General features: G+C 28.9%; 1 protein-coding gene across 3 annotated transcripts in view; it reads right to left on the minus strand.

The window, feature by feature from the left end:
• Positions 1–877: 877 nt before the first annotated feature.
• Positions 878–13,988, minus strand: part of LOC113376511 (proton-coupled amino acid transporter-like protein pathetic) — a 39,926-nt gene continuing 26,815 nt past the window's right edge. For all 3 annotated transcript variants that reach the window (XM_026616458.1, XM_026616457.1, XM_026616456.1), the window contains 8 exons: positions 11,863–11,955; positions 11,637–11,787; positions 11,110–11,231; positions 10,507–10,591; positions 7,821–8,096; positions 5,013–5,191; positions 4,735–4,943; positions 878–1,376 (listed from right to left, as the gene is read on the minus strand). In XM_026616458.1, coding sequence (XP_026472243.1) covers positions 1,084–1,376; positions 4,735–4,943; positions 5,013–5,191; positions 7,821–8,096; positions 10,507–10,591; positions 11,110–11,231; positions 11,637–11,787; positions 11,863–11,955 — 1,408 coding nt within the window. In that variant the 3' untranslated portion in view covers positions 878–1,083. The remainder of the gene's footprint in view (positions 1,377–4,734; positions 4,944–5,012; positions 5,192–7,820; positions 8,097–10,506; positions 10,592–11,109; positions 11,232–11,636; positions 11,788–11,862; positions 11,956–13,988) is intronic.

Genomic DNA, 13,988 nt, shown 5'->3' on the forward strand with positions numbered 1-13,988 from the left:
AATAAATAAAAACAAAGAAATTTTAAAAATGTTTTCAGATATAATTTAGCAAACAAATAAATGAGTTGTATTCAAAATTCGACGCTTCACAAAACAAATTATAAAAAACCTGTTTAGCAGAACGTTGAATTTTCAATAAAAACTGACACGAATTTTTACTTTTAATTCATTTGTCGCTAAAAAGACATTTTTTAAATTTTTGAAAATTTTCCCATGTTATTTCTACTTTGATTGAATTGCGCACTATCTAAAAGTTAATATTAAGAGCTAAAACTTTCAGAGAATTGTTTTTTATCAATTTCGAACCATTTGAGTCCTCAAAAGCAAAGAAAACATGAAAATGTCCATATTAAGGACCACCCTAATATATATATATATATGGTGGTCCTCAATATGGACATTTTCGAATTTTTTTGCTCCCAAGGGCTCAAATGGTTCCAAATTGATATAAAACAATTCTCTGAAAGTTTTAGCTTTTGATATTAACTTTTAGATAGAGTAAAAATTCGTGTCATTTTTTATTGAAAATTCGACGCTCTGCACAATTTTTGAAATTTTTTTCTTGCTATTTCCATACAAATCTCTGAATTGTGCTCTATCTAAAAGACAATATTAAGAGCAAAAACTTTCAGAGAATTGTTTTTTATCAATTTCGAACCATTCGAGCTTTGGGAGCAAAGAAATTAAAAAATGTCCATATTAAGAACCACCCTAGTATATATTTTATATATTATTTAAGCTACCAAGGTGCTAATAATGTTAAAAAATACAAAAAACCATACAGTTTTATATTTACATATAAGTATAATAATTTATATAAAAATAAATCAATATGTACAATATTAATTTTTGTATTTTCTAAGAATTATTAGCACCGATAATACAATTATTTATAAACATACTTAAATATAAGTATGTCAATTAATAATTAGCAATTAAAGTGTACTGTATATTTAGAAATATCACAAAATACAGTTTACACAATATTTAAATTCCAAAATAACTTATTTTCTGAATCGCTCTGGCTTTCAATTCAATGATCTAAAATAAAAACATCAATTTTTTACTACTACTTTTTTACCCTTAAGCACCAGTTGTGCTGTTCATTAAACCAGAAACAGTTTCATTTACAAGAGCCATGGTGGTTCCATTTAAAACTGGTGCCTGACCAGGACCCGATGTGTACATGGTGACGATATCGTTGATGGCGCTCTGAGATCCGAAAATTAAGGCAAAAATTCCGAAAACGGTTATTACGACGTTTTTCCAAACGACCCAGTTGAATTTGCCGAATCCTTCCTCCCAGTAGGTCACCGTTTCGATCATTACGGGCACCAGGAGACCCAGGATTGAGAAGCAGAAGGCGCCGATTAAACCTGAAAGGTTAAAGATAAGGGGTAAATGATAGAATAGATTAAATAGGTGTAAGTGAAACTTTGCTTTAAGGCAAGTTGCTAGAACTTCCTGTAGTTTTTAAAAAACCTTAAAATTTTGTAAAAATTGACTTTCTTGAAAATATTGATTTTCTTATAGATCGATTTTTTTTTATGATAAAATATCTGTTAATTTGACGTGCATATGTTTAACACGTTGCCGCACACTTTTAATTTCACAATCGTGCATAGAAACACACTTTTTTTTAACTTCCCGTAGGGTAAGTTATTGTAATGGGCCGAAAATCTAAATTGAAATTTTTTACATTTCTCGACGTTTTGAAGGTTTCTGAACATTTTGGCATACCTCAGAAAAAACGGATGTGTGGTGTGTGTGTGTGTGTGTGTATGTATGTATGGATACAAATTTCCAGTCACTGCGTTTCAGATTGATAAAGGACACAGTAGATTAAATAGGTTTTTTTGTATAGCGAAAGAAATGTCTTTATGCACATCCCAGACTAGAAGATTAAATAAGTGTATAAATAGCATTTTGCTTTAAGGCGAGGAGCAGGAATTTTCAATTACAAGTCAGCAATAGACTTAAGTCATAATTAACTTTCTGAAGGAGAAATTTGTTTTCGTAAAAATTGTTTTATTCTGAATCGAATGAGACCAAATTAGAACTGGTTGAAAGTGGCATTTTGCCTTAAGCCAAGTTGCATAAACCCGAAATGTGTAAGAATTGACTTAATCAATCGAAATTGAAATTTATTTTTTATTTGCATAGTTTTATTGTCAATCAAAATAATATACATTTAAAATTTAGATATTTAGATAAAATTTTTAACTTTACGATTACATATATTAATGATATAACAATTTATACAGCTAGAAAAGTTCTGCAGACTTCTTTTTCCGATAATTCCATAAAAATGACTTAAATTAAATGACACAGAAGCGACTTCTGACATTTTTTTTAACTTGAGAATAAGAAGTTTATGTTTTCATCGAAAAATCCGATTCGCTAATTTTATGTTTTCTCGACGTTTCAAGCCATTCTGAATCGAATGAGACCAAATTTAAGAAAAAGGTATCTGTATGTATGTGAACAGATTTTTTGCCGTAAATCGACGTTTTCTCGAAAACGGATGGACTGATTTCAAAAATTTAAAAGCCGATCGATGTATCTCAATAAGAACTATCGTTTGTCAGTTTTGTGCGACGATCGGCCAAGCCGTTTCTTTATAAATAGCAGAAAAGTGAAAGTTTTTTCGTCCACGTTTTAGCCCGCAATTCTGAATCGATTTTGAATTTTCAAAAACCGTTCGAAAGATATTGGTTTAAAATCGTGCTGATTAGTCTTTGATAAAAGATCTAAGAGTTTCTTGGTAATTATTTGTCGATTTTTTGACAATTTTGGTGAAACTTTAAATAAATATAGATTTCGTGGTATGCAATGAAATACTGAAATATTGGAGACCTACGATGAACAGTTGGGTTATTAAAAATCATCAAAGTTAGAAATCCACACTTAAGATGGCATAAAATTCATTTTTGAAAGTTCCTAAAAATAAAGTAAACAAAAACAAAATTTTTAACTTCCTGTAGGGTAAGTTATAGTAATTGTGCAAAAATCAAAATTGAAAATTTCCATTTCAGAGATATGGAACTAAATATGCCAAAAATGGCAGTTTTTGAGAGAACTAAGCATCCGATTCGTATGATTCAAAAAACTTTCTGCTTGTGTTGACGAAACGATTGTTTTTGAAGAAAAAATTTCTTTCTCATTTTTTTTTAATTATCAAAAAATTTGTTTTTTATGAAAACAAAATCGGATTTTAATTTTAATTTTAACAAAAATTCTAAAGCTCACTTATATGCCCCTCGAATATTTCATTACGGTACGAAAAGTTCCAGCAATTTGCCTTAAGGCACGATGGCATGCACCACTAGTTTCAATTGAGCTAAAAAATTATCAAGATTTAATTACTAAGAAATGTACCGTCTGATCTTTACCAAAAAATAATGCGCACGATTTGCAAACTAATGTTTTTCAAATTTTCAAAAATCTTTGGCTAAAATGTGAACAAAACTCTTTACACTTTTCTGCAAAATATAAAGGAACGTCGTGTAAAACTAACAACCTTAAATTAACTTAAATTTTCTAAATCGGTGCAGCCGATTTTTAGAAAATCGTCGACAAAAAGTTAAAAATCTACCAATGTACACACACACAACATACGTATTATTAAGTGTGTGTCAATCGTATCAATTTTGGTATCAAACGATTTGTAATGATTTGAAACGTGAAGAATATAAAAATATGAAATGGGATTTTTTCGCGTAAACAAATTTCTCTTTCAAAAAGATTGAAAAAAATATCACAAAAATTATCATCAAATAAAATACGAGACAAATTGCAACGACGCAAAGTAATTTAATATTCCCTATAAAAAAACATGTAAAGATCGAAGATATTCTTTTCGTAGGCCTCGTATTTTATTTCAGAATGTTCAGTTAAATAAGACCAGAATTTTAATTGATTGTCTAATTACGGAGAAACAGTCCGGCCGATCTTTACCTCAAACTGATCAGTATCATTCCCAACCAATTTCTTTCGAACGGGTTTTGAATTTTTAAAATCGACTTAGGATTGCGGGTTAAAATGTGGACAATTTTTTTCACTTTTCGGCTATTTACAAAGAAACGGATTCGCTAGTCCTTATCGAGTTACTTCGATATAGCCGTTTAACAAAAATTATAGTCAAAAATTGGCTCACATACACACAAACACAAATTTGGTCTCATTCGATTCAGAATGACTTGAAACGCCGAGAAAATATAAAATTAGCAAATCCAATTTTTTGGCGAAAGCAAGCATCTGCTTCGACAAGGTAAAAAGCAAAACAAGACAAAAAACTTCGATTTGATTATTCATCTAGCAACGAACGCCAAACGAAACGAACGCAAACGATCAAAAAAACCCTTGTTAAAGATTGGCTACGAAATAGCCTACTATCCAATAAAAATAGGTATTTTACATTTGATCTACGGCAGCAAACATAAAAATTTAATTGTACCATCATTAAGCTAAAACCCGCACTTACTTAGTTGTCAACCTAATATATCCAATGGCGTTAGTGTTTTTATTTTGCAACAATGCTCACGAAAAGCGATTTCCACTTGAATCTCTTATTTGATATCTATATCCTCAAGTGTTAATTTACTATCAGATTGCATGATACCGAGCTGGTCGAGGTTGGAATCAAAATCGGGGCTACTTTGTACTATACCACGGCAAACGATTCTAATTTACTATTTATGTTTAAAAATCATAATTATCTGTCTATTTGTTTACCAATAAACGGTCCAATAGTCGGCACTGCCACAGCCACCACGACGGCCAAAGTCACCAAAACTGTCCTCAGAATGTAGTTGACCAGCAACGGCCTTTTTGTGAAATTGTCCTTGATGGCATTCCATACGATTTCAAGGCACACGTAGAATTGAAGACCAAAGGTGCAATACACAGCAAGTGCAATTAAAATTTTAACCGATTGAGCCAAACTGCAAACAAAATAGAAATATAAATAGGAAATTGGATAGCTTGAAATTGTATTGTTTATCTTAACTTACATTTCATCGGTGGGCAAATTAAGAGTGATGGCTCCCAACGTGGAATCACCATATGCCACATAACCCATAAAACCGAGCAAAATGTAGATCAGGGTGACACCGGACATACCCTGGTTCAAAACACCACACAAACCGACAAAGTTCTGAGGAGTCTTCATCTGGTTCTCTAAAGGCATCACCTACAAATTATAGAAAAATATTATTTATGTTGAATATGACGGATATCATTTTCATGAAAATACTATCATTTATTTTGTACTCTTTTTTATTTTATATTATGTTATTATTCATTATTGTTACTAGATGTTAAATTATTTAGCAGTAATTAAAAAAAAATTGAATAGAAGTAATAATAATTAAGGCGTGTAACAAGCAAGAAATTTGGTAAAAAAATGCATAAGCATTTCTAAATTTTGAATTGTACACATTTAATTAAAATAAACGAAGTAGAGGTTTTGAATTATAAGAATGGTTATTAGGAAAGAGATTATGCAACACAAGATTAAGATGAAAGTTGCACAATACAGTAGAAGTATTAAAAAATGCCTCTTTAACGCTATAGCAACTCATTTTATTCAAAATTTTAATATAAAACAGTTTTTACTGGATTTAAGTAAATTATATCTAGTTTTTACACATATAAACAAATAATGTCCGAAATGAAAATTTAAAGTTATTTGAACCAAAGTAAAAAAAATGTTCTTAATCCCTACAATGCTAATTATGAAAATACTAAAGAATGCATTTCAACAATTCATATTTTTTAAAAATTAACAGAACTTGCTCGTCAATAGAGTCCTTTTTTTCTAATATTGCAAGAATTTGCTCGTCAGTAAAGTTCTTTTTTAACTGGAAAAGTCAGAATTTGCTCGTTAGTAGAGTTTTTTTTTTCTAAAAAGGTCAGTATTTGCACGTCAGTAGGGTTTCTTTTTTTCTTTTATGAAAAAGGTCAAAATTTGCTCGTCAGTAGAGTTCTATTTCTTGTAGAAATGTCAAGAATTTGCTTGTCAGTAGAGTTCCTTTTCCTAAAAAAGTTAGAATTTGCTTGTCAGTAGAGTTTTTTTTTTAAAAAAAGTCACAATTTGCTCGTCAGTACATTTCCTTTTTCTTCAAAAAAGTCAGAATTTACTCGTTAGTAGAATTCGAAGACAATTTGTCAGTAGAGTTTCCTATTTCTAAAAGTGCCAGAATTGACTCGTCAGTAGAGTTTCTTTTCTTGCTAAAAATGCCAGTAGTTTCGCCGAGAAACTACTGCCATTTTTAGCAAGAAAAGAAACTCTACTGACGAGTCAATTCTGACGAGAAACTTTCTCGTCAGACATCTTTTTCAAAAATTCCAGAATTTGATCGTCAGTGGAGTTGTTTTTTAAAAATTCTAGAATTGGCTCGTCAGTGGAGTTCTTTCTTTCTAAAAGTTCCAAAATTTGCCAGAAAGTAGAGATCCTTTGTTTTTAAAAAAGTCAATTTTGCTCGTCGGTAGAGTTTCTTTTCTTCTAAAGAGGTCACAATTTGTCAATCATTGGAGTAGAGTAGAGTATCTTTTTTAATATAATAATTGCTCGTCGGTTTTATTCATTTTATATAAAAATATAAGAATTTGCTCGTGAATAGTTTTTTTCAGAATCCAAAAATGTTAGAAGTTGCTCATCAATAGAGTTCCTTTTTTCTGAGATTGCCAAAAGTTGCTCGTCAATAGAATTATATTTTTTATTCCAAAAATGTCAGAACTTGCTAGTCGGTAAAGTTGTTTTTTTTAAAAAAAAATGTGAGAATTCGCTCGTCTGTAGAGTTTCATTTCTTATTCAAAAAATGCCCGAATTTTCTCGTCAGTAAAGTTCCTTGTTTTCTAAAAATGACAATATTTACTCATCAGTAAAGTTCCTTTTTTCTAAAATGGACAAGGTTTACTTGTCAGTAGGATTTCCTTTTTCTTTAAATAAAGTCGGTATTTGCTCGTAAGTAAAGTTCTTTTTTTTCTTAAAAAAATGCCAGAATATTCTCGTCAGTAAGAAATGCTTTTTTCTGTAATCGCCAAAAGTTTCTCGTCAGTAGGGTTTCTTTATTTTCCTAAATAATTTCAAAATTGTCTCGTCAGTAAAGTCTCTTTTTTTGTTCTAAAAATATCAAACTGCTCGTCAGTAGAGTTTATTTATAAAAATGTTAAAATGTGCTCGTCAGTAAAATTCCTTTATTTATAGAAAATCCAGAATATTTATTTTTTTAAATGTCAGAACTAGCTCGTCAGTCAAGTTCTTTTTTCTTCTCTTAGAAATGCCAGATTTTGCTCGTTTGTAGAGTTTTTATTTTACTTCTAAAAATGACAAAATTTATTCGTCGGTAAAGTTATTTTGTTCCTCCTCAAAATGTCAGAATTTGCTCGTCAGTAGAGTTACTTTTTTCTTAACATGACGTCAGTATAGTTTCTTTTCTCTTGAAAATATTCTAGAAGTTTCTCGTCAGTAGAGTTCCTTTTTTTAATAATGTCAAGATTTGCTCGTCAAACAAAAACAATCAGCTAAAACTCTTTCAATATCATAAGTAAACCGAATTTAAAATTAGTGACATTCAAACTACATATGTGTATTAGGGCGGGTCGATTTGTATGGGTGAAAAAAATCACATAGGCACATATGATATTCGTATACTAGGGATCAAAATAGGATACTTTGGCGAAGAAACCATATCTGTAAAATGAATTCTGATGTCCCGTGCATTCACCCAAAGATTGGGTCAAATTTTAAAAAATCCTGTAAATTGTGTATATAACTATGTATTAACAGTGCATTTATATGTTCTTTATCATCTTACCACTCCGATGGCCTCCATCGCGAATATGCTAATACTGAAGAACTGCGGCCACAAATGGGCCTCCGCCACCAACTTTCGATCGGAGATTTCAGAAGTCTCCATTACCAGATAGTAGAAGGTTATACCTAAACCTAGACCCATGAACACATTGGCCAACATGGAAATTGGGGCCAAATATTTCAAATTTGGCACCCAGCAGAGCAGGATCAGGGGCAGGAGGAGGACTGCTATGTAGATCCTGTCGTCTTGGACGTTGCCTGTGTGGTGTTCTATCACCTAAAAATAAAAAAAACTAGTTTGGTATTGGTATTTAGCCTTGAGGCAAGTTACATAAACTTTCCGATATGTGCAAATAATCGACTTCATCAATAATAAATTAATTTGTGAGTGATTAAAAGTATTCTAAGTGGATTTATTACACACAATTGAAAACGAACGATCACGTTAACTCGGAGTATTTTCTAAAAGCAAATTTTCAAAAATCAACAATTATTATATTTGAACCAGTTTCCGTAGAACGTTAATGGTTTAGTTTATGTTCCTTAAGACCGAGTACTCTATCGTTATACCAAGTAAATCGTCTAATTTTAATTTTAACAAACGTCAACAAAACTATTAATTTTCTCAAACTTTGATGAATTTTTAAAATTAAACTACTTGTCGTAAGGCCGTAATATTTCAGTAAGTTCTATAAGACCATGACCGCCAATAAAAATCGGCTTGAATTTTTTTTTCAACGGTTAATTACAAGAAAATAGCTCGGTAGATTTTTACCTAAAACTAATCAGTATCATTTCCAACCAATATCTTTCGAACATTTGTTGATTTTTTAAAAACGATTCGGTAGTATGAGTTTAAATGTGGACGAAAAGTTTAACACTTTTTTCAAATTACAAAGAAACGGTTTGGCAGATCGTCGCGCAAAATTGATAAACTATAGTCCTCATCGAGATACATCGAATGGCTTTTAAATTTCTGTAATCGGTCCAGCCGTTTTTGAGATAACGTCGATTTACGGTAGAAAATCTGTACACGCACAACACACACACATACTTTTTCCTTAAATTTGATCTCTTTCGATTCAGAATGGCTTGAAACGTCGAGAAAAGATAAAATTAGTTAATCGGATTTTTTGAAAACATAAACTTTTCCTTCCGGAAGTTTATAAATTTTAATAAATTCTTATAATTCATCTTAAATATAATGTTTTAGTATGTTCATTAAGACTAGATACCCTACCATCATGCCAATTTCGCGAGAATTTATTTTTAAACGATGAATAACGAAGAAACATCCTGGACCATCTACAGGATTAAGTCCAGGATTTCCAAATAAAATTTTAATTTTTAAAATTTGGTTAGAATCTTTGGCTAAAACGCGGCCGAAAAGGTTTGAACTTTTATGCCAATTTTAAAGAAACGGCTCAACCGATCGTATCAAAATACTAACAAACGGGATTGCAAAATAAATTTAATCGAATGACTTAATTTTTTGCAATTGGTTCGCAAAAAATGCAAAAAAATGCTTCTAATTTTTTGAAACTTTGATGCATTTTTTAAATTGAATCACTATTTTAGTATGTTCTATAAGAAAATGATATCTATCATCAAAGAAGTATAAAAAATCAACGAAATTTTGTTTCGTTAATTACACAAACACTAAACGAAAAATACAAAGAAACGATTCAACCGATCATCACGCAAAACTAATAAATGCTAGTCCTAATCGAGATACATCGAAAGATTTTTTGTAATTGGTTTTTGAGCAAACGTCCACGAAAGGTCAAAAATCGATTTACACATATAGACACACACATTCTTTTTCCAAATTTAGTCTCATTCGACTCGGAATGACTTGAAACGTCGAGAAAACAAAATAAGTGAATCGAATTTTTTGGCGAAAATAAACTTCTTTTAAATTTTAAAAGGATTTTAAAACAGGAACGAGAATATTAAAAAACAGCTCGGCTGATCTTGTATAAGAATAATTAGCGCAAGTTCTAATTGAGTTTCTTCATGGCTTTTTTTACATCACGAAAGGTAATTATATTTGCTAATTTTATGTATTCTCTACGTCTCGGACATTCAAAATCGTTTGATACTAAAACTAAACCTATGAAAAGAATGCATATATTCATGTGTATGTGAGCTGAATTTGGATTTTAGTCCACGTTTTCTCAAAAACGCCCACACAGACTTCAAAAATTCAAAAACCAATTGGAAAAACTGGTAATCAAAACTCCAATTTTATCTTATGCTAGTTTATATCGTAGCTGTATATGGCATCGGTTTCAATTAGAAATTTTTGATCCATGTAATTCTTCAATTATATAAAAATTTATATATTTTTATACCCTTACATGAACTCTTCAATTGTAAAACAACATATAATTTATTCTATCTTTGTACTTATTTATTTCTATATAACGCGGTACAAATGATGTGATTTGTACCAATTCTGAGTTTCTTATAGCGCGGTTTCCATATTACACGGAACGCACACATTATAAGAGGGTTAATTGTACACATGTGCCTAAGGAATATTTCAGTTTCGATAGCAAACGACTCAGACTCATAGTCTTTATTTTTCATAAAACTCTTTTCATTTAAGGCGCGCATTTGGTTCTTGAAAAATCGTCTTAACAGGGTTTTCTTGTTTATTATTTTGCTTTCGTTCCTTAAATTACCTGTTGGAAATTCTTGGCTACAATCACAGAGTACACACTGCATGTTCCGAAGTATGTCAGGAACAGGCAGTTGAGAATTAAAAGTCTGCAAAGAAAAATTAAAATTGATAAATCTTGTATACAATATATTATCGTTAAATACTAAAATTATTTATAGACTTAAATTGATTTAATATTACCATATTTATAGTGTAAAAAATTAACGTAAATTAAGGTAAAGTTATTTCAACTTTATTCAAGATTATTTAATTGCTGATTAAATTGGTTGTAAACACTACTAGGTTCAAGGATAAAATAGAAGTCGCTTATTGTAAAACTCCTAATGTCCTAGATATTTTGTCAAAAAATGTTTATGAAATATTCATATGAAAAACAACGATTTTACATTAAATAAAATACAAAAATGTTGAGAACAAAACCATCAAAATGTAAATTTACTCATTTTATTGTAAATTGAACATTAAGACATTAAAATTACACTTACACCACTTGAGTAAGTAACTAGAAAGACTTAAAAGAAATAATGCTTTAAAATACCAAATTATTTGAACTACAAAATATAATATACTTCAGTATTTTATATAATTGGTGTATATTTTATACCTAAATCCGTAACCATATTTCCTGGTGGGTTCTGGACCCTTTTGGAAAGCAACTTCTGCTACTTCTGCAAAACCCATGGCCGACACTCTCGTCCTCCTGTATAATGTGTGTGCGCATTTTACCTAAAAAAAAATAGTCATAAAATATATAAGTCAATAATGTATATAGCAATATAGCAAGATAAATGCTGATGATTGTATCCAGAAAGAGAAAAAAAATTTAAATTGCTGGTCCAAAATATTTCTATGAATAGAAGATGTATCAGACATCATTCATTCTTTAAAGTGGAAGACTAATTTATTATTTATATTTATATTTATATTTATATTTATACAATAGATATTATATAGTACATTCAAACATGATAACTAAAAAAGTATTATTCTTTTAACAAATATTGATAGTTCTCGTAATATTAATTCGAGACTGAATTACAGTTGAAGTACAATGACTATTGAATTACAATTTCAAAGAAATAAGTTCTTTATAAGAATTTTTCTTTGTAAATAAATCTTTTTTCGACTTACCAATACATATGAGCAGTGTGTGCAGATAAAGGCCACCAATATCGTGAAAAAGATGCCCAAAACCAGTCCGCAATTCATGAAGGCGAAGGGCATCGCCAGGATGCCGGTGCCCAATGAGGCCTTTAGCAAATGTGTCAGGGTTTCGCCATCACTAAATAAAAAAAAAAATTAAATTATAAAATCATATGACATAAAGATATCTGTCAGTTTTGATGAAAGTACTTACGTTGTGGGATGTTCCAATTTTCTTTCTTTAAACGGATCATAGTCTCCTGTTCTTAAGGCTTCTGCGTCTTTTTGGGATACGTTTACTTTGTACCTAGAAAAAAGTGTAAATAGAGTCATTTGCAAAATATAAAAAATGATTATTGTAGTAATAAAATTTGCTGAAAATTAATAAACAATTATCACATTATTAATAGTATGGTTTAAATCTTTTGAAAAAATATTGATGCTGAATAAGAGGGCATACATTAATCACGTGAGCTTTTCAAAGAAAAGGGTTATGTTATATTTTGACAAAAAAAACACGAAACATCAAATCGTGGAGTGAAAGGTATAGCAAGATATCACGTGTATCTATTTTTTACCAGAATTTTTGTTGAAAAAAATTCAAACATTTTCAAAAAAATCAAAAATTTTACAAAAGAGGATAATTTGTCACTATTTTTTAAAATTTTATAATTTTTTCTCATAATTAAAAATACACGTGATATTTGGTGGGGAAGGGGAAGGGGATAATTTTGAATATTACCAAGAGCGAGGAAGCTCCAAAAATCCTTAAAAAAATCGATCTCGTGATTTATGAACGCCTCCTAATTAAATTGAAAAGTAAATTAAAAAAAAAATTCACTTAAATAGTAAAGTAAACATTAGCTCTCTTAAAGTAAGTTTTTGAACTATTTATCTAAAATAGGTTCTACTAAAAAATTTATTTGATAGTGAATAAAAATTCAACATAATTTTATTAAACATATTATACAGGCAATTTTCTTTTGTGTAAGTTTTTTTCGGTTTTACTGTTTAGAGTCGAAATGAAAAATCACTAATTCAACACAAAATATTATGTAATAAAATTTGCTGATACACAAACTATTAGACGAAGTTTTTCAAAATTTAATTCGTAAATTGATTTTTTTTTTCAAATAATTACATTTTTAAATAATTAATAATTCATTTAAATATTTATGTTTCTTATTATTTGAATAATATACAAACCATTGATGAATTTTATCAAAATTCCACAAGATTACTAGATGACAAATAAACATGAATATATTCCACATAGAATCTTGAAAATAATGTGACATTGCAAATCGACAAATAAACGAATTTCATACAATATAAATAAACAAAAATTTATTTTGATCCTATAATGACCATATAACTATAACTATAAAATTTAGCATGAATTAGACAAATTATCAAGGTTAATAAACAAAATGTGGAATAATAATATTAGTTCACATTTTAAACAATTTTAATTTAATTATATTATACTTGAAAGAAAAATTAAATTATTTAATAAATGTATTATTAAATTATCTTGTAAAATATTTGAACGCTTGTTACTTTAAAATAGTCAAACATTAAAAATGCATTTTATTAAACATTTGTTAGCAAAACGTATAAGTTGCATTTTTTGTATACTTTTAAATTATTTGCAAATTATAAAAAATACTTGCAAAAAATAGTTTGTTTGATAAATTAATTAGAAGTAATTTGTTATTTTTTATATTATGAATAAAAATAAATATGTTTTATAGTAATCTTAATATTTGGAAATAGTTTCATTATAGAATTAACAATTCATAATGACAAACGTTTAATTATTTTAATTTGTATTTTTATAGATTTTTTTTCAGGAGTTACATAACAAAAGGCATCGCAAATTACATAGTTCATTAAGCGCAGAATTTGTTTAATAAAAATTTTACACTACACTACACTAATTAAATTAATTTATTTATTAATAAAAAAATGTATTTGATAAAAAAAATGAATTTTATCCTATAGAAAAGCATAAAACATGTTTTAGCTATAAAATTTGAACATTTTTATGGTTTCAATATAATTAAATAATATTTTAATTAAAAAACCAAAAAATTAAATTAATTTTAGCCATGAAAATTATATGTTTAAGAGTAACAGTTATTTGTGTAATTGTTAAAATTAGTTATTCAATGTTTTTACTATTATTATAAACGTTTATTTACGTTATTCTCGGAAAAAATTTAGCACACTAAAAATGTTGAACATAAATTAGTTATTAACTTTCATATAAATTATTGTTTAATTACTTATTATTGAATTTTATTTATGTAACGATATTTTTAAATATTATTTAGAACC

This window comes from Ctenocephalides felis, unplaced genomic scaffold, assembly GCF_003426905.1.
Source record: "Ctenocephalides felis isolate EL2017-DRISC unplaced genomic scaffold, ASM342690v1 CF-g0.4_SCAFFOLD_01886, whole genome shotgun sequence".
Lineage (NCBI taxonomy): Eukaryota > Metazoa > Arthropoda > Insecta > Siphonaptera > Pulicidae > Ctenocephalides > Ctenocephalides felis.